This window comes from Stegostoma tigrinum, chromosome 18 (assembly GCF_030684315.1).
Source record: "Stegostoma tigrinum isolate sSteTig4 chromosome 18, sSteTig4.hap1, whole genome shotgun sequence".
NCBI lineage: Eukaryota > Metazoa > Chordata > Chondrichthyes > Orectolobiformes > Stegostomatidae > Stegostoma > Stegostoma tigrinum.
In genome coordinates this window covers 20,499,935-20,518,750 of record NC_081371.1, presented here as the reverse complement: position 1 = coordinate 20,518,750, position 18,816 = coordinate 20,499,935, and the positions used below count along the sequence as shown (strand labels likewise).

The 18,816-nt window shown below is 40.7% G+C and overlaps 2 protein-coding genes across 13 annotated transcripts in view; one reads left to right on the top strand and one right to left on the bottom strand.

Annotated features, from left to right (window-relative positions):
• wnk1b (WNK lysine deficient protein kinase 1b) overlaps positions 1 to 3,715 on the bottom strand; it is a 189,365-nt gene extending 185,650 nt beyond the window's left edge. For 7 of the 12 annotated variants that reach the window (XM_048549630.2, XM_048549632.2, XM_048549634.2 and 4 more), the window contains exon 1: positions 1,834 to 3,714. In XM_048549630.2, coding sequence (XP_048405587.2) covers positions 1,834 to 2,640 — 807 coding nt within the window. In that variant the 5' untranslated portion in view covers positions 2,641 to 3,714. Of the gene's footprint in view, positions 1 to 1,833 lie in introns of all 12 variants that reach the window. The other 5 variants (XM_048549636.2, XM_048549640.2, XM_048549638.2 and 2 more) reach the window with 3 other exon arrangements.
• The window catches only part of LOC125461164 (ninjurin-2-like), a 262,263-nt gene that overhangs the window by 53,712 nt on the left and 189,735 nt on the right, over positions 1 to 18,816 (top strand). The window lies entirely within an intron of this gene.

Genomic DNA, 18,816 nt, shown 5'->3' with positions numbered 1-18,816 from the left:
AGCAATTTAATTTTTGGAGATCCCTGCAAGCTATTTTCGTACTTCAAAGTTTTAGTCAAGAACAGAATTTACAAGTCACCAAAAAAGTCTACGTAATTTTCACCTACATTCCTCCAGCCTCAATTACCATGCTTTCTGGAGAGGGCGTTATGTCCCAGCCACCAGTAAAATAAATTTCTCACACAAACTTATGACTTATTAGCTGGAGAAGGACATTTCAATCTCAACAGCCTGCTCTGCCATAGGATCATGACAGACCTGATTGAGACCTTGGTTTCACATTCCCCACCTACCACTACTAGCCACAGCTCCCTCGTTAGTCAAGAATCCATCAACCTCCATCTTAAAAATATGCACCAACTAATATGCTCACTGGCGAACAGTTCCAAAGACTCAAGAAGCTTTAAGAATTTCCCCTTATTTTAGTCTCAACCAGAAGACCCTTTTCCACCCCCAAATGGAAACCCACATTTATGTTTTATTTCAAGAGTGTCAATTTGGTCACCTGGTCTGAATGAAAAATGTATCCAGTCCTAGGCAGTTTCTTCCAGAATTTTTGGCAATTCTCAAAACTTCCTCTCAAATATCAAAAGTTTTCAGGTTCAAAGTGTCACTCAAGTCTTGCCCACATAATCCACAATCACACCTCTGCAGTACTGCCAGCTTGCTGCAACTTGGGAGGTATTGTCTTTTAAACAAAGCATCAAATGGAAACTTTCTGGTACAAGATGGTAGTAAAACATCACGTCACTACTTGCATTTGAAAATGAGATCTCTCTCCACTGTTCTGGAAAATACTTTTCCTTCAATGTCACTGAAACAAGTTATCTGGCCTTTACGTTGTCACATTTCTTTAACTACACAAAAAGGAACCTCTTTGCCACTTCTCACCATATACATGTATAAAATAAAATAACCTAAAAATATAAATATATACACAACAGAATCTATGGCATGGATTGTCAAATCAACGGTGCATAATTGAAACTAACATAATCAAGCGTCCAATGAAGGGCTAGGTACATGCATTTTGAACTCTACTCAAATTCAGTTAAAAGAACACAAACTTAAGCTACACTAATAGGAAAGTTCTCAGCCAAACATCCAGTCATCCTATACTGATTTCAAACAGGGTGACAGAAGGGTCTAGGCCCGAAGCGTCGGCTTTTGTGCTCCTGGGATGCTGCTTGGCCTGCTGTGTTCATCCAGCCTCACATTTTATTGTCTTGGAATCGCCAGCATCTGCAGTTCCCATTATCTCTGACAGAAATACACCAGTCTTAACACCTCATACCATGCCAACCCGCTGTGAGAGAATGAGGATGAGGAGGAGAGAGAGGGAGGTAAAACACAATTTTCAATTCAAAATATAGTCCAGCAAGCTCTATTCAAAATCATTCTTGTGGAAATATCAAATTTATTCAGCATTCATGGTCAAAGGTATCAATGTTCAAGACCATATCAAACCTGAACAAGAAGTTGTCAAAATGAAGAAAAATCACAGCAGGTTTTAATGGGACACAAGTTGTTAGTACCCTGGGAATGAATCCCTTAATAATACTAAAAAAAAGCTTTCAGATTCTAAATTATGCTTCTAATTGGCAAGTGTCAATGAATTATATTGCCACCTTTAATTTTAAGGTCTGCACACCACTTCTTTCAGAATCACAGCAATGATACAGGGCAGAAGGTGGCCATTCAGCTCATATCAAACTATCCTTTGGTAGTTAAATTTCTTTGAAAATACAAATACTAATGCAACAAGGATTTAAATGAAGTGGCTAGTCTTCCCAATGAAGACAAACGTGCCGACAACAAAAATACACAACTTACCTGCAATTCACACCAAGCTACTTCCACTGTAGTTTCTGTGTCTAGACCTTTATAGACGGTTTTGAAAGAACCTCTCCCAATTTCTATATCGAACTTCAAAAACCTCCCATCGGGGGAGGTTGCCACAGCCTTAGTCTCTATTTCTTCATTATCTTCTTGCGCCTTCCTCTCCTGATTTTTTGCCTCTTCCGCTTCTTTGCTCTCTGAACTATCATCATCGTTAGCTTTCAACTCGGTTTCCTCTTTAATTGGAACTGATTTTTGTTTTTTTCTGTCTTTGCTGCTACTGGTTGTAGTCCCTGCATGGTTGCAAACATCGGCATCGAGCGAACGAACAGCAGTTCTCGGTCGTTCATCGCCAATTCCAGCAACTGTGCTTCCATCCTTCGTATTGCCATCAACGCACTTTTCACATTTTTCTCCGGCAAAAACAGGAATTGCCGCAGTGACCGAGTCAACTGTCGTAGCTTGTACAGGAGGTTGCGCTTCGTTATTAATAGTAATACTGCTTATTAATGAAGCTGCATTATCCGATTCGGGTGGCGAAACGATAATACATGTCTTACTGGGCAGATGGTCCAACGCTGTAACGTTGGAATCACAGATCACACTTCTCCTGATAAAACGTTGGTGCTCTGCTTTGCTGTCCTTATCCATAGTATGTCGCCGCCTCCTAAGAGCCTTAAACTCTTCTTTTTTTCTCAAACTTACTCCAAAACGCTCCCCTATTGTCGTATCTGAACTCGAATTGGTACCATTTTTAGGGGGGCGCAACAAAGACCCAACATTGTCTGCGTTTTCCGACATTTCCACAAAAACTCAATTCCCAAAAGACTTCCCCAGAAGAATTCAGTGGTTTCTCTTCAAACAAGATTTCAACGCGAAGCACACTGCCGGTCAAATGGTTGAAATGCAATAAAAAGTACCAATTACGCGTAAAGACAAATGCAACCTGATTTTCTTTGAGAAGTCAAAATAATTCCCTGTTATGTTTGCGCAAACAGTCGGGTCCCTGGAACTGAAGCGTTCCGATATAAAAAATGAGATACGCAATATTGTCCAACTCAATCAGTTGCAACGCAGCGACATAAACATGGATCATCTGTTGTGATCCATCCATCCTTAATTAAAAATTTCGAACAATTTTCATCCAGTCTTCATTTCTCAAAAGGGCGATAAAGAAATTTAAAATGAAAATGAAAATCCAACCGATATAAACAAAGCCAAAACAGTTCCTTATTCCCGGATTAACTCCAAAAATAATATACTTTAAAACGGCCAGAACAAAAAAAGGGACAATCAACGCAACAATCCCTTTCAGCGATGCTGCTAGTTTCTGTTCCCTCACTAGAACAATTCCACGGTTATGGAAATGCGTCGGTTTATTTTAAGCACAGATAATATACAACGCCACGACTGCCCCGTCGATGCCATAAGGTTCTGCTCTTTCAAGCTTTCAAAATGGATGCGATGCCCATGGTTTTAAAGAAAAGTCACCAAAATTTAAATAGCCGACAGACGTGCAGGCTGCCAGATGGACTAGGCCGGGATGCTGCAACAATAGAAAACCCCAGGGTAAGGTCGATCTGCCGGGGGAGAGGCTCACTGCAGAGCTGTCCACATACGTAACATCCCGGCTTCTTCTCTTCCTCTTGTACTGGAATCGACTTTTCAAATAAAAAATACGCCCAGCCGGTTTCCTTAACGAACAAGTATCGTAGACCCAAGCCCGGGCCCCCCACACAGAACGGGGGAGGGGGGCAAAGAAGGTAAAACAGGCGAATCTCTCAGCTCGAAAATAGACACGTTCTTCCTCCCAACTGTAAATGGCGGATACACTGCCTCTAACTCACTTACTGGCACTTTCCGAGAAGCTGAGTGCTCGAGCTCAAGGCAACCCATTCACATGCGCAACACCACCGCACAGCCAATTGGGAAACGTAGTTTTTCCATTACAATTAGCAGTGTTGGCACATAGTTCGATTTGAAACACGCAAAAACGGAACTACAGTTCCCATCATGCTACGAGAACATTTCAGTTGGTTGGCGTTTATTTATTCCGCCCACTTTGCGTCTCTGTGGGAGCGTTGAGCTGAGCACGTGATATGGACAATAGGAGGACGGAAAAGGATGAGCTGTGGGTACCAGGGGAGGGGGCGAGGCTGGTTTTGGAAGCTTTGGTTATTGAAGGCGGAAAAGATTATATTTATTAAAATAGGCAATGATCTTCTCCAACTGCACATTCCTTCTGAAATGCACAGGTTTTAAATTCAATAAATCGTACATCGTTGCATGGTGGCGTGATAGATTCTCTCCTGGATGGTGATTCTCCAAATGAAATATAAGTGAAATAAAACCTTCGTAAGTAATTCCAGAACAAACATACATCTGAATTAACATACAGCGCACTGAGAGGGTTCAGAATCTAGAATGAGAAGCTGATTAAAAGCATTCTGGGTGCGTAAAATTCATCAAAATTAATTTCTGTTTCAATTTCTGTTTATTCAGGACCTGCTCGGCCTCGTTAAAACTACCGCACTGGATATTGCACCATCATAGTGAACAAAGTAAAATACATAGTTAAATCCTTCTGAAAACCTAATTTGCTCGTTCATTTTCGTTCGACTACGCTGCTTTCTTCGGTTAGCTTTAACTTTCAGCAGCAGAAATACACGACGATGGACGAGCTCTTGAATGCAAGCACGATGTTTGCAATGTAATTGTACGTGAAGACATTGCAGTAAGATCAAGAGAATTTTTTTTAAAAATCGACTAATTTGCTTTAATTGTAAACCTTCTAGTTAAGAGGATATATGAATGGCCTTTTACCAGGCCAATATTTTATAAGGAGAAATTGAAAATATGAGCAGGAGTAGGCTATTTGGCTTGAAGCCTACTCTACCATTCAATATGATCATGGCTGATCATCCAACTCAGCACCTTGTTCCTGCTTTCTCCCCATACCATTTTACCCCATTAACCCTAAGAACTATATTTTACTCCTTGAAAACGTTGCATGTGTTGGCCACAGCCACTTCTTGTGACATAGAATTCCACAGGTTCACTGCTGTCTGGGTGAGGAACTTTCTCCTCTTCTCAGTCCTAAATGACCAACCGTGTATATTTAGGCAGTGACCACTTGTTCTGGACTCTCCAGACATTGGAAATATTATTTTCTTTTATTCACTCGTGGGATGTGGGTCTTGCTGGCTGGCCAGCATTTATTGCCTATCTGAGTTGCCTTTGAGAATGTGATGGTGAGCTGCCACCTTGAACCACAGCTGTCCATGTGATATGGGATGGCCCATAATAGCCTTAGGGAGGGGCTACAAGGATTTTGAACCAGCAACATCAAAGGAACGACAATACATTTCCGATTCAGTGGTGAGTGGCTTGGAGGGGAAACTTGTAGGTGATGGTGTTGCTTTGTATCTGGTGCTCTTATCCTTCCAAATGAAGGTGGTTGTGGGTTTGGAAGATGCTGTCTAAGGATCTTTGATCAATTTCTGGAGTGCATCTTGTAGACAGTACCCACTGCTGCTACTGAATTTAAGTTGTGGAGGGAGCAGATGCTAGTGGATGTGATGCCAATCAAATGGGCTGCTTTGGCCTGAATGGTGTCAAGCTTTTTGAGTGTTGTTGGAACTGCACCTATCAGGCAAGTGGGGAATATTCCATCACACTCATTTCTTAAACCTTGTAGATGGTAGATAGGATTTAGGGAGTCATGAGCTGAATTATTCCCCGCACCTATAGCCCCTAACCTCTTGTGTTTATGTAATGAGCCCGGTTCTGTTTCCAATCAGTGGTTACCCCAAGGATGTTGATAAGGAGAAAGCGATTTGGTGATGGTAACACCATTGAATGTCAAGGGGTAGTTGTTTGATTATCTCTTATTGGAGAAAATCACTGTCTGGCATTTTCAAGGTGCAAATGTTACTTGCCATTTGTCAGCCCAAGTCTGGATATTGTCCAGATCTTGTTACATTTGTGCACGGACTGCTCCTGTATCTGAGGAGTCATAAATGGTGTTGAATATTGTGCAGTCATCTGTAAACATTCACGTTTCTGATCTCATGATGCAGGGAATGACATTGATGAAGCAGCCGAAGATGGTTGGGCCTAGTCTGAGAAATTCATGCAGAAATGGCCTGCAGATGGGATGACTGATCTCCAGCATCAACAGTCATCTTCCTGTGTGCGAAATGTGACTCCACCCAGCGGAGAGTTTGCCCTGTGATACCTATTGATCCCAGTTTTGCTAGGGCTCCTTAATGCCACAGTCATTCAAATGCAGCATACTTCTCAAGGGCTGTCACTCTCACCTCCACTCTGAAATTCAGTTCTTTGTCCGTATTTGAATGAAGGCTGTAATGAGGTCAGGATCTGAGTGGCCCTGGCAAAACCTAAACCAGGCATCACTGAGCAAGTTATTGCTGAACAGTGCTGCTTGATAGTTGGTGACACCTTCCATCTCCTTAATGATGATTGCGAATAGACAGACAGATTGGTAGTTGGCCAGTTTTTTTGTATAAGGCGTTATTGGACAATTTTCCACATTGTTAACTAGATGCCAGTGCAACTGTACTGAACCACTTGGCAAGGGGAGCAGTAAGTTGAGGAGCACAGGTCTTCAGTACTGTTGCTGGAATGTTGTCAGAGCCTTTGACTTCGCAATTTCCAATGCATACGACTGTTCCTTGATGTCGCAAGGAGTGAATTGACTTGACTGAAGGCTGATATCTACGATGTTGGGGGACAATTGAAAGAGGCTGAGACGGTTTATCCGCTCAGTACTTCTGGCTGAAGATTGCAGCGAATGCTTCAGCTTATCCTTTGCACTGTTTACTATGTCAAATCCTATTTGAATTTCATAGATTTAAATGAGATCTCCCTCCCCATCATTCTTCTAATCTCCAGTGAATATTGTCCTAACTGATCCATTCTCTGTTCATACTATCAGTCCTGCCATGCCAGGAATCAGTCTGGTGAACATTTGTTGTGCTGCCTCCGTAGCCAGAACATTCTTCCTCAGTTAAGAAAACCAAAACTGCACACCTACTTCTCAAGGTATAGTTTGCCAGTGTTCCATACAATTGCAGCAAGACATTCACGCTCCTGTTTTTAAACCCGCTTGTTGCAAAGGCTGACATACAAGTTGCCTTCTTTGACACCTGCTGCAGCTGCATGCTTACTTTAAGCAACTGGTGTACAGGTACACACAGGTTTTGATGCACCTTCCCCCTTTTTAAATATATTACCGTTTAGATAATAAACTGTCCTTTTTTTTGGTACCAAAGTGCAACCTCACATTTATCCACACAGTACTTCATCTACTTGCTCAATTTACCCAAATCGCGCTGATGCATTTCAGCATCCTTCTCATAGTTCAACACCTCTTACGGTTAGTTGCCTCATCTAAATATTTAATGTATATTGTAAATAGGTGGAGCCCAAGCACTGATCCCTGTGGTACCCCACTCGTCACCACCTGCAACTCAGAAAAGGTTTATTCCTATTCTTTGTTTCCTGTCTGTCAGCCAGTTCTCTATCCATGTCAATGCATTAGCCTCAATCCCACATGCTTTAATTTTACATGCTAATCTCTTATGGGGAACCTTATCGAAAACATTTTGAAAATCCAAGTAAACCACATCTACTGAATCCAACTTTATCAACTATACTAGTTACATCTTCAAAAAATATGAGTAGATATGATTTATCAAGCATGATTTCCCTTTCATAAATCTCAGCTAACTTTGTCTGATTCTGATACAATTTTCCAAGTTTTTTACCATTAAATTTTTTCCAGCATTATCTCTACTATTGATGTCAGGCTCACTGATCTATAATTCGCTACTTTATTCTTAGAAACCGTTCCAGACTAGAGCCAATAGAATCTTGAAAGGTGACCACCAATGCATCCATTATTTCTCGGACCACTTCCTTGAGTATTGTAGGATGTAGGTTATCAGCCACTGGGGATTTATTGGCCTTTAATCCTATCAATTTCCCCAAAACCATTTCCCTACCAAACCTAAGACAACAAAGTGTGGAGCTGGATGAACACAGCAGGCCTAGCAGCATTTTAGGAGCACAAAAGCTGACATTTCGGGCCTAGACCCTTCTTGAAGAGTCTAGGCCCGAAATGTCAGCTTTTTGTACTCCTAAGATGCTGCTTGGCTTGCTGTGTTCATCCAGCTCCACACTTTGTTATCTCGGATTCTCCAGCATCTGAAGTTCCCATTATCCCTACCAAAACTGATTTCTTTCAATTCATTCATCTCTCAATACCTTGTGATCCCCAACATTTTTGGAACACAATTTGTGTCATCCTTTGAAGCAAAACCAAAATATGTACTTAGATAACAAGGTGTAGAGTTGGATGAACACAGCAGGCCAAAACATCAGTTTTTCTGCTCCTCTGATGCTGTTTGGCCTGCTGTGTTCATGCAGGTACACCTTGTTATCTGATTCTCCAGCATCAGCAGTTCCTACTATCCCAAACTGTGTACTTACTTGGTCTGCCATGTCTTTATTCCCCATTATAACTTTCCCTGTTTCTAACTCTAAGGGACCTACATCTGTCTTCATGAAATACTTTCTCTTCACATATCAATAAAAGGTTTTACAAATAATTTGTATATTCCTTGCAAACTTACTCTTATACTCTATATTCCCCATCTTAATTAATCCCTTTGTCCTTCTTTGCTGAAATCTAACCTGCTCCTGATACTCAGGTCTGTTACTTTTTTGGCCAGTCTGTATGCCCCATCCTTAGATCTATCACTATTTTTAATTTTCCGTGTTAATCATGATTGGGCACCTTTTCCATTTTATTTTTGTGCAAAACTGGAATAAACAATTGTTGCAGTCCCTCCATTAGCTATTTAAATGTTTGGCATTGCATATCCATCATCATATTATGGTCATTTTTCCCAAACCATTTCAGACAGCCTGACTATGATTTATACCTTTCTCATTACCTCATACCCAGTCTGGGATGACCTGCTCTCTGGTTGTTTCCTCTGTTTGTTATTGCAGAAAACCATCTCATATACACTTTAGGAATTCCTTCCCGATGGTATTGTTACTGATTTGACTTGCTCAATCTACGTACAGATTAAAGTTGTCCATAACCGTAACTGTATCTTTATTGCATGCATCTCTAATTTCCTATTTAACACCTTCCCAGTGTTGGTGGATTCTGCAGATAATGATGCTAGGGTGAGAAGAGAATCAGATGCACTAGCTATGATTAGATAAGTAAGAGTGGAATCAAGTGAGGGTAGACCAACTAAACTGGAAAGTGAAAGAAGCATATTGGCGCAGCATTGTGTCATTGTCAATGTCAAAAGCTGCAGAGAGGATAAGCAGGATGAAGAGTGATAAATCACACCTTCACATTAACATAGGATGCGATTGGTGACAAAGTTAATGCTGTTAAGTAGTGTGTTGGCAGAAACCTGCTTATGGAGATTTGAAGAGATAATAGGAACTACAGATGCTGGAGAATTGAAGATAACAAGGTGTAGAGCTGGATGAACACAGCAGGCCAAGCAGCATCTTAGGAGAAGGAAAGTTGACGTTTTGGGCCTAGACCCTTGATCCGAAATGGGGGAGGGTAAGAGGGTTCTGAAATAATTAGGGAGGGGGGAGGCGGATTGAAGAAGGATAGAGGAGAAGATAGGTGGAGAGGAGACAGACAAGTCAAAGAGTGGGGCGGATGGAGCCAATAAAGGTGAGTGTAGGTGTGGAGGTAGGGAGGAGATAGGTCAGTCTAGGGAGGACGGACAGGTCAAAGGGGCGGGTTGAGGTTAGTATGTACCTCGCTGGGTTCGCAATAAACAACTGCACCTCCCAGTCGTGAACCGTTTCAACTCCCCTTCCTATTCCTCAGACAACATATCCATCCTGGGTCTCCTGTGCCACAATGATGCCACCTAAATGTTGCAGGAACAGCAACTCATATTCTGCTTGGGAACCATGCAGCCCAATGGTATCAAAAATAACAAGGTGTGGAGCTGGATGAGCACAGCAGGCCAAGCAGCATCTTAGGAGCAGGAAAACTGACATTTCAGGCCTAGACCATCAGAAATGTGGATTTCACTCGCTTCAAAATCCTCCCCCCACCCCCAACAACGTCCCAAAACCAGCCCAGCTCGTCCCCACCTCCCTAACCTGATCTTCCTCTCACCTATCCCCTCCTCCCACCTCAAGCCGCACCCCCCATTTCCTACCTACTAACCTCATCCTGCCCCCCTGACCTGACCATCCTACCTGGACTGACCTATCCCTAACTCCCCACTTACACTCATCTTTACTGGCTCCATCCCACCTCTTTGACTTGTCAGTCTCCTCTCCACCTATCTTCTCCTCCATCCATCTTTGATCCGCCTCCCCTCTCTCTCTATTTATTTCAGAACCCTCTTCCCCTCCCCCATTTCTGATGAAGGGTCTAGGCCCGAAACGTCAGCTTTCCTGCTTCTAAGATGCTGCTTGGCCTGCTGTGCTCATCTAGCCCTGCGCCTTGTTATTATGGAGATTTGAACATGGATTATTGGGAAATATGCACACAGATTTGGAAACCCCAGTAATTCGCTGTCCAGTGACAGTAGTTATAAAGATTTAACTCAATAATCTCAGTCTGATGAAAGGATATATTTTTTGTTGAAGGATTGTTTTAAAATTACACCCTCTGCTCTATTTTTTCCTTGTCAGAGAATTACAAGGTTGAATAAATATATCGTTTTCAATTTGAGATGGTTGTTGCAGTTTTCGGTTAACTTCTATAACACTGTAATCATAAATCAAAGCTGCTACATGAGGACTTCTTGTGGAGTAAATGCTTCTGGCATTTATTCACAGCAACTGTTACAGTGTCCCATTTCAGCACTGCTCACAGTGTCAAAAGAAAATCTAACAAGAATAAGAGGTCAGAATGGAATCACAAACACTATACAATAAGAAGGAAACAAAAGCTATTGTTCTAAAGGAAGGAAAAACAAAAAGCTGAACAGACTAATGCATACACTTGGACCACATATTTCCTGTGTCAAATGTGACAGAAGTCCACCATCTTGCAGTGAAACACTTAGTCTAAGTTGCGATACTGTTGTTTTATGTAAAATGCATGCCTCATTTATTCCATATGTATTATCAGCCTTAGCTTTTAGGTTAATCGATCTGACAAATGTTAATTGATAAAGAATTTAAACCAGTGTAATATGCTGAATAGGTAGAACTGCCCTGTTAATAATACTAACTCTAAAATTTAAATATAAGTTTTTTAATATTGTATCATCTTTCAAATCAATCTAGATTAAATCTTCCCAAGGACAGATTTGTTTGATCATTGTATGTCATTTGGAGGTAAAATTTGGGTGAAGTATTGATAGTGTTAACTTATTTAATAGTACAAATATGATACTGCTATCAGGAAAACCTGAAAAAAGTCAAGAATGGCTGAACTTAAATATTTTCTGCTGTAGTTTTAGTTGCTGATAATTTGAGAACAACTCCTAGTTAATCAGTGGAGTTTTGTGATGAAAACAATGAACTATTGTAACAACTGTTTGTATTTACCCAGTTTTAACAGAGAAATAGACTGCAAAAAGGTCTTTGAAGCAGACAGTAGCAGAGAGATTTCAAAATGAAGCTCACACAAGGCTTAAGACAATTTAAATGAGGCAAAGGGAAGAGAGCATGATAGAAAGCCAGAGTTGGAGAACTGAAGACCAACTAGGTCTGAAAAGGGTTTTCATAGACATCACATGTAGCTCGGTGGCACCTTGGCAGCTTATGTTCCAACATCCAGTTAGAGAACACAAAATTCAGCTCACACTCCAGCGCAGGAATTTAACTTCATTGGTGGTACTACCTTTTGGTTTAAAATGAGGCCCATCTGCCTTCTCAGTTTGATATAAGAGGTTCTAGAACACCATGCAGAAAAAAAAGTAGTGGAATTGTCTCTGGTATTCTAGCTGATACCTCTCCCTCAATTATATAGTTTTAAAAAAACAGATTACACCTTCATTATTGCATTGCTGTTTGAGAGAGCCTGTTCTGTACAAATTAACTGCATTACAGAAACACTTCTGACTGCAAAAGTCACAAAATTTGCTATATAAATGCATTTTTCTACATCCTGTTACATTTCAAAGATTGTATTAGCTGCAGAAATGTCAGATAAAATGGGATAGATTCAAGATGGGGAGTAAGGGGAAGGGTAATTACTATCGCAGATTTTGAGATACGTCATTTTGTTTAAGTTAATCCTAATTAAGGTTAATAACTTGGTCCCTAGAAGAGAAAAATAAACCAAATGGTGTAGAGAAGCAAAACACATTTGAAAATACAGACATATAAAATCTTTAAAAGTACATTTCAAGTTCATACAGGTATTAAGTTGCAAATTAACATCATTTATGAAGGAATAGAGTACAAAAGGAGGAAAACAACATTGAATTTGTGTTGAACCTCAGTTAAACTACATTTGAAATATAATGCCAGTCAGGACTCCATTCTACCAAAAGGAATCATGAAGCTAAAATAACTGCACAGAGGCCTGTATCCCCTCGCCAAGTCGGCCAGCTCAGAGCCGATCCCTAAAATGAAGAAACTCTGTAATTATTGGGTTTATATTTGCCAGCCAGGGCTTCTTGATTGGCCCAAATTAACAATCCCAATCAGGGAACTCGTAGCTGATGCATCCACCTGGCTCTCGTTCAACCACTACGGAAACATCAGAGAAAGTGAGAAAGGACGTATAAACGTTACTAAAATTGATAGAATGCAGCTCCCATTAAGCAGGCAGAAGAGTTTGAGATGTTGGGAGAGGTTGGAAAGGCTGGGGCTATTTTCCCTGCAGCGTCTAAGGCTGAGGTGTATAAAATCATGAGGGGCATGGATTGGATGGGGGGTCCAAAACTAGAAGACATAGGCTTAGGGTGAGAGGGGATAGATATAACAGGGATATAATTTTCTCATGCAGAGAATGCCGCATGCATGGAATGAGCTGCCAAAGGAAATGCTGGAGGTTGGTACAATTTCAACATTTAAAAGGCATCTGGATGAGTGCATGAATAGGAAGAGTTTAGAGGGATATGGCGCAGATACTGGCAAATGGGACTCGATTAATTCAGGATATTTGGTCACCATGGATAGCTGAACCGAAGGGTCTTTTTCCGTGGTGTACAACTCATATGTTGAAGAATCTTTCTCCAGGTGCTAGAAAATCAAGAAGGGAGTCTCTAGATATGTTTAATGGGACAAATACAGAGAAACTGATTACACTTCCATTGAGATTCTACAAAAATGGAACATAAGTATGTGATAGCCATTAACAGATCAAATAAAGAATTCAATGGGAATTAATTGATTGTCATCACATGGAATTGTTCAAGCCGATGAGCATCATGGCTTAGTGCTATTCTTCCACTGTAGCCTAGTAACTCTGACATTAATTATATCTAAATAGTTATTCCATGCCCTCATGAATGTTTCAATTGGATTTGCCTCCTCATACTTCTAGGCATTCCAAATCTAAACCACATGCAGTGTGAAAAAATAATTCTCACAACATATTCACTTCTGTTCTTCGTGCTTTTATGAGAACATTTCTTCCTGTCTGCTCTGTCCTGATTTTGAAAAGTTTAATCAAATCTCCTCTTAGCCTTCTCCTCTCCAAGGAAAACAGTCACAACTTCTCCAGTTCTCCAACCTATCTGCATAACTGAAGTTTTTCATCCCTGAAACTATTTGCATAAACTTCTTGTACTCTCTCCAATGCATTTACATCCTTCTGAAACTGTGGCATCCAGACTGCAACCAAGGTCTAACTCTGTTTTATATAGGGTCAGCATGACCATCCTGCTTTTGAACTCTATGCAAGTGGATTTTATGCATAAGTTGGAACACGATGCAGGACAATAGAAAATAGCCATTCATAAGTACGAGGAAACATTTGTATGATGGATCTTTTAAATGATCATTAATGCACCCCTTATGGGGCTGTATACATAAGTATGAGCATTGGTAAGTCAAACGTTAGGGATGGCAACGTGGCTCAGTGGTTAGCACTCCTGCTTCACAGCCTCGGGGTCCTGGGTTTAATTCCAATTTCAGATGACTTGCCTGTGTGGAGTTTGTGCATCTTCCCTGTGTCTGTGGGTTTCCTCCAGGTGCTCTGGTTTCCTCCCACAGTCTAAAGATATGTAGGTTAATTGGATTGGCCATGCTAAATTTCCCATCGTGTCCAGGCTAAGTGAGTTAGCCATGGGGAAATGCAGGGAAAGGCTTAAGATAGGGGTGTGGGTCTCAGTGGGATGCTCTTTGGAGGGTCATTGTGGGCTCAATGGTCCAAATCACTAGATTCCACATTGTCAGGGATTCTACATGGATGTGGTTCTAAGCATTTGTAAATTGGGGAATCCTAGTGGAGACACATTTCTCTGTTCTTGCACAACCTTTAGAATAGTGCCCTTTATTTTCTACTGCCTCTCTAATTTCTTGCAATATTTCTATCAAAGTGCATCACCTCACACTTCTCTGTATTGAAACTTGCCAACTATCCATCCACTCCACCAACTTGTCAGTGCCCTTTTGGAGCTCTATAAAGTGTCCTCAAAGTTTACATCTGCAAATTTTGAAATTTTTCCAGTGCACTCCAAGATCTCAAGAATTTTTAATGCAGAGAGCATCCTCCATCAATAAAAACATTGTCACAATCACTAATGTTAACCAATTTAATGGTGATATTTTTCCTTTAACCTTTTTTGCTTTCTTCCTTTTCTTTCACAGAACAGTGAAAACATACAGTGACCCCTAACCCATCTTCTATCAGGGCACCAAAGTTCTAAAGCAATATATTAATAATGGAACTACATAACCAAATATCAGTCTTAAAAGTTATAGGATAAAACTTATTTATTCTTCCTACTCTGGCTAACTAATAAAAGATAATCGTCTAACCATGTACTACAAACATAGTGCCCCTAACACCTTGGACTCTTACGTTACTTGGATAAGTCCATGAATAGGAAAGGTTTGGAGCGAGATGGGCCAGGAGCAGGCAAGTGGAACTAGTCTGGTTTGAGATTATGTTCAGCATGGACTGGTTGAACTGAAGGGTCTGTTTCCATGCTGTATAACGCTATGATTCTATAATTCTATTTGCTAGGACTGTTTAGTCAGGTCACGTCATATCCATAAGATCAGGTTAAAAAGTTGGAAATACTTCACAGCTCTAGCAGCATCTATGGGACAGAAACATGTTAAACTTTCCAGATCAGTGACCTTTCTTCAATGCAGCAAAAAGTAATATGTTATTGTTTATAGCTAACGAAAGGTGAAAAGTGGTGGACAAATGGGAAGGTCTGTGATTGGATTGGAAGCTAGGAGATGTTAAGTAACAAATGAAAAAACGAAAGAACTGCGGATGCTGTAAATCAGGAATGAAAACAAAGTTGCTAGAAAAGCTCAGCAGGTCTGGCAGCATCCGTGAAGGTAAAAACAGAGTTAACGTTTTGGGCCAGGTGACCCTTCTTCAGAACTCAGAACTAAGTAACAAAAGGCTTGTTGATGTAAGACCAAATGAAGCGATAATGATACACAAAATCAAAAAAAAGGTACCTAGACAGAGAACAAAAACAAAGTTGCTGGAAAAGCTCAGCAGATCTGGCAGCATCTGTGGAGGAGAAAATAGAGTTAACGTTTCGGGTCCGGTGACCCTTCCTCAGAACCGGTTGGTTTTTACCTAGACAGAAAAGTTGTCAGTGGCCAAATCATGAAGTGCTTCTATGCAAATTTTGAAAAATGATAAACAAAATGGAAAGACTAAAAGCCAGGAAAGAAAAGAAAAATGGGAACAGGTCGTATGATAGGAAGTTATTAAGCTCATTGCTTAGTCTGGAAGGCTGTTGAGTGCCTGACCAAAAGATGAGGTGCTGTTTCTCAAACACGTGGAACATTGGAACACTATAGTCACATTCACATTTTGTGGACCATTAAGGTGGGTGAAAGAGTTTCATCTCATGCCATTTCTTATTCATTACTTTGAGTATTAGGTTTACCAAATGATTTATTTTCATGTCATTTTAATCTGATTTATGAAGTAATTTAAAATATTAAATAGATTTTAAGTATTTATGAAATAGGGTGGGCAGCGGCTCAATGCATAGCACTATTGCCTCACGGCGCCAGGAATCCAGCTTCAATTCCAGCCTTGGGTGACTGTGTGGAATTTGAACATTCTCCCTATGCCTGTGTGGATTTCCTCTGGGTGCTCTGATTTCTTTCCGCAGTCCAAAGATGTGTGGGCGAGGTGGATTGGTCAGGCTAAATTGTCCTGTAGTATCCAGGGATTGGGTGGATCAGCCATGGTAAATTACAGGAATAGGAAGGGCCTGGGTATCTATCTATATTGTAAGGATTCTATGAAAAGTATATCTCAGTTTGTGAATCCTATATATTTTCCACTTTCCACAGTTAATTTAGTAAATCTTCAGGGCATGTGAACAATTTAGTATTTGTGAGTTGTGTGGATCAGAAACATTTTTGGCTTGGTGTCTGGTTTGTTTACTGTCATGTATATCGATATTATGAGCAGCACTAGCCTCACATTCATCAAGGAAGTGAGGGAACTCAGGGTTTCTCACCTGAATTTATATCCTTAAGGATCTACAATTAGGATATACATTTGCAAAGAATTGGAAACATTTTGCTTAGTTGTCATAGTCTAACTTCATGCCTTAGATTTATAGAAGAAAAGTGGAAAATTGGACATTCTAAATACACTGTAGACTTCTACGTAACAAATAGTTAATCCTTGAATTTTGCAAAATGAAACACTAACAAAGGATGCATACATCCTGTTGCTGTCAAGGTCATTGGAGATAATTTGATGATGGCTGCAGTTTGAATGAGACCTTTCAAGGTTGTAAAATAATGAACTGAGTAATGTATTGTGTCTTGCAAAATCAGCAAGAAGAACAACCCATTGGTATTTGAACAACAGGTTGATGCCCATAGCTTAAGGACCAGCAAAGGCAATGTAGCCTTCAAGAAACTATTTGAAATCTGGACTTTCAGCCTTGAATATAATTTCAAAATTGCATTCCTGGAGGGCATCATTGGATACCACTGCCTCTGGGGCAGTTTACAACATTCAAAGGAACCTATAGTGGGGAGGAAATGGGAAACCTACCCCCACCAAAGATCCTTAAATTGCTTATTAAGAACACAGCCCAGGACAAAATGGAAATTTCAATTTTATTTGGATGTAGCTGAACAGTCTAATATATGTTAATTTAAGGTTGTTAGGGTATCTGTTGGGCAAAAGCAAGTTTATTATTGTCTCTGTGATAATGGGAACTGCAGATGCTGGAGAATCCAAGATAACAAAGTGTGAAGCTGGATGAACACATCAGGCCAAGCAGCATCTCAGGAGCACAAAAGCTGACATTTCAGGCCTAGACCCTTCATCAGAGAGGCTTCGCAGTGAGGTTAAAATTGTATCAGTGATAATGGGACTGCAGATGCTGGAGAATCCAAGATAACAAAGTGTGAAGCTGGATGAACACAGCAGGCCAAGCAGCATCTCAGGAGCACAATGAAGGGTCTAGGTCCGAAATGTCAGCTTTTGTGCTCCTGAGATGCTGCTTGGCCTGCTGTGTTCATCCAGCTTCACTCTTTATTATTGTCTCTGATTGTTTTGGTGAAATTTCAGTGGTCAGCCAGTGCTGGAACTCGTTTTGGTAAAATTTCAGTGGTCAGCTAGTGCTGGAACAAGCACTATACCTTAACTGAGTGCCCATGGCCATTTTGCACCATCTTGAGACTTCTGTTTCTTTTCTGCTGCTTGTTGTCCTCAGCAAGACAGTGTGCCCTCAACATAGCTGCTGCCTGTTTATGCTGCTGGTCAACTCCTAGAAATGCTTGGCACCTGTAATTGAGCACTGAGCTTAATTGCACCCTCTGTTCATTCAGCATCCTTCAATTTACAGCAAATCAAACCCACTGGGATAATACTTGAGAAGATGGTGGTGAGCCATCTTCTTATTTTGCTAGAATCCATCTGGTGTTGGTTCACTCACAAACTTTAGGAAGGGAGTTTGTAATGAAGGAATGGAGATGTAGAATCGAGTCAGAATGGCATGTGGCTTGGATGGGAATTTACAGGCCCTAGTTCCCTTCCATTTACTTATTTTGGTGGGAGAGGTTGTGTGTTTGGAATGTGCTATCTATGATGCCTTGGGAATTTTTTGCAGTGCATCTTTTAAACAGTATGTACTAAAGGCACTGTTAAATTGATTACGGAGGCAGTGAACATTTTAAGCTGGTGGATGGTGTCAAAACAAGCAGGTTGTTTTGTCCAAGATGTTATGAAAGTTCTTGAGAGTTGTTGGAACTACATCTATCCATGCAATAAGGAGTATTCCAGCACTCTGTTGACATATTCCTTGTGGATGGTGGACAAGTTTTGGAGAGTCACACTATTCCTAGACTATGACTTCTCTTTGATGCTCTTTACTTACATTACTGGTCTCAGTACAGTTTTTAGTCAACGGTATTTGCCAAGATGTTAATTGTGGGACATTCAGCAATAATGATGTTTTGGATATCAAAGGAAAATGGTTGGTGTCTTTCTAGCTGGATATGGTTGTTGCCTGGCACTTGTGTGGTTTAGATGTTATGTGCAACTTCTCAGGCCAATCATGAATGTTGTGAGCAGGTCTTGCTGTATATGGACACGAACTGCTTCTGTATCTGAAGAGTCATGAGTGGTGCTGCACATTGTGAAGTCGTCAGCAAAAATCCCCTCTTCTGACTTGGTGATGGACACAAGGTCAATAATAAAGCAACTAAAGATAGTTGGAACAAGGACACTATCACAGGGCGCTTTTGCAGTGATGTACTGGGGCTGACATGATTGACCTCCAACAACTAATATCCTTCTTGTGCTAGGTAGACTCCAACTAATGG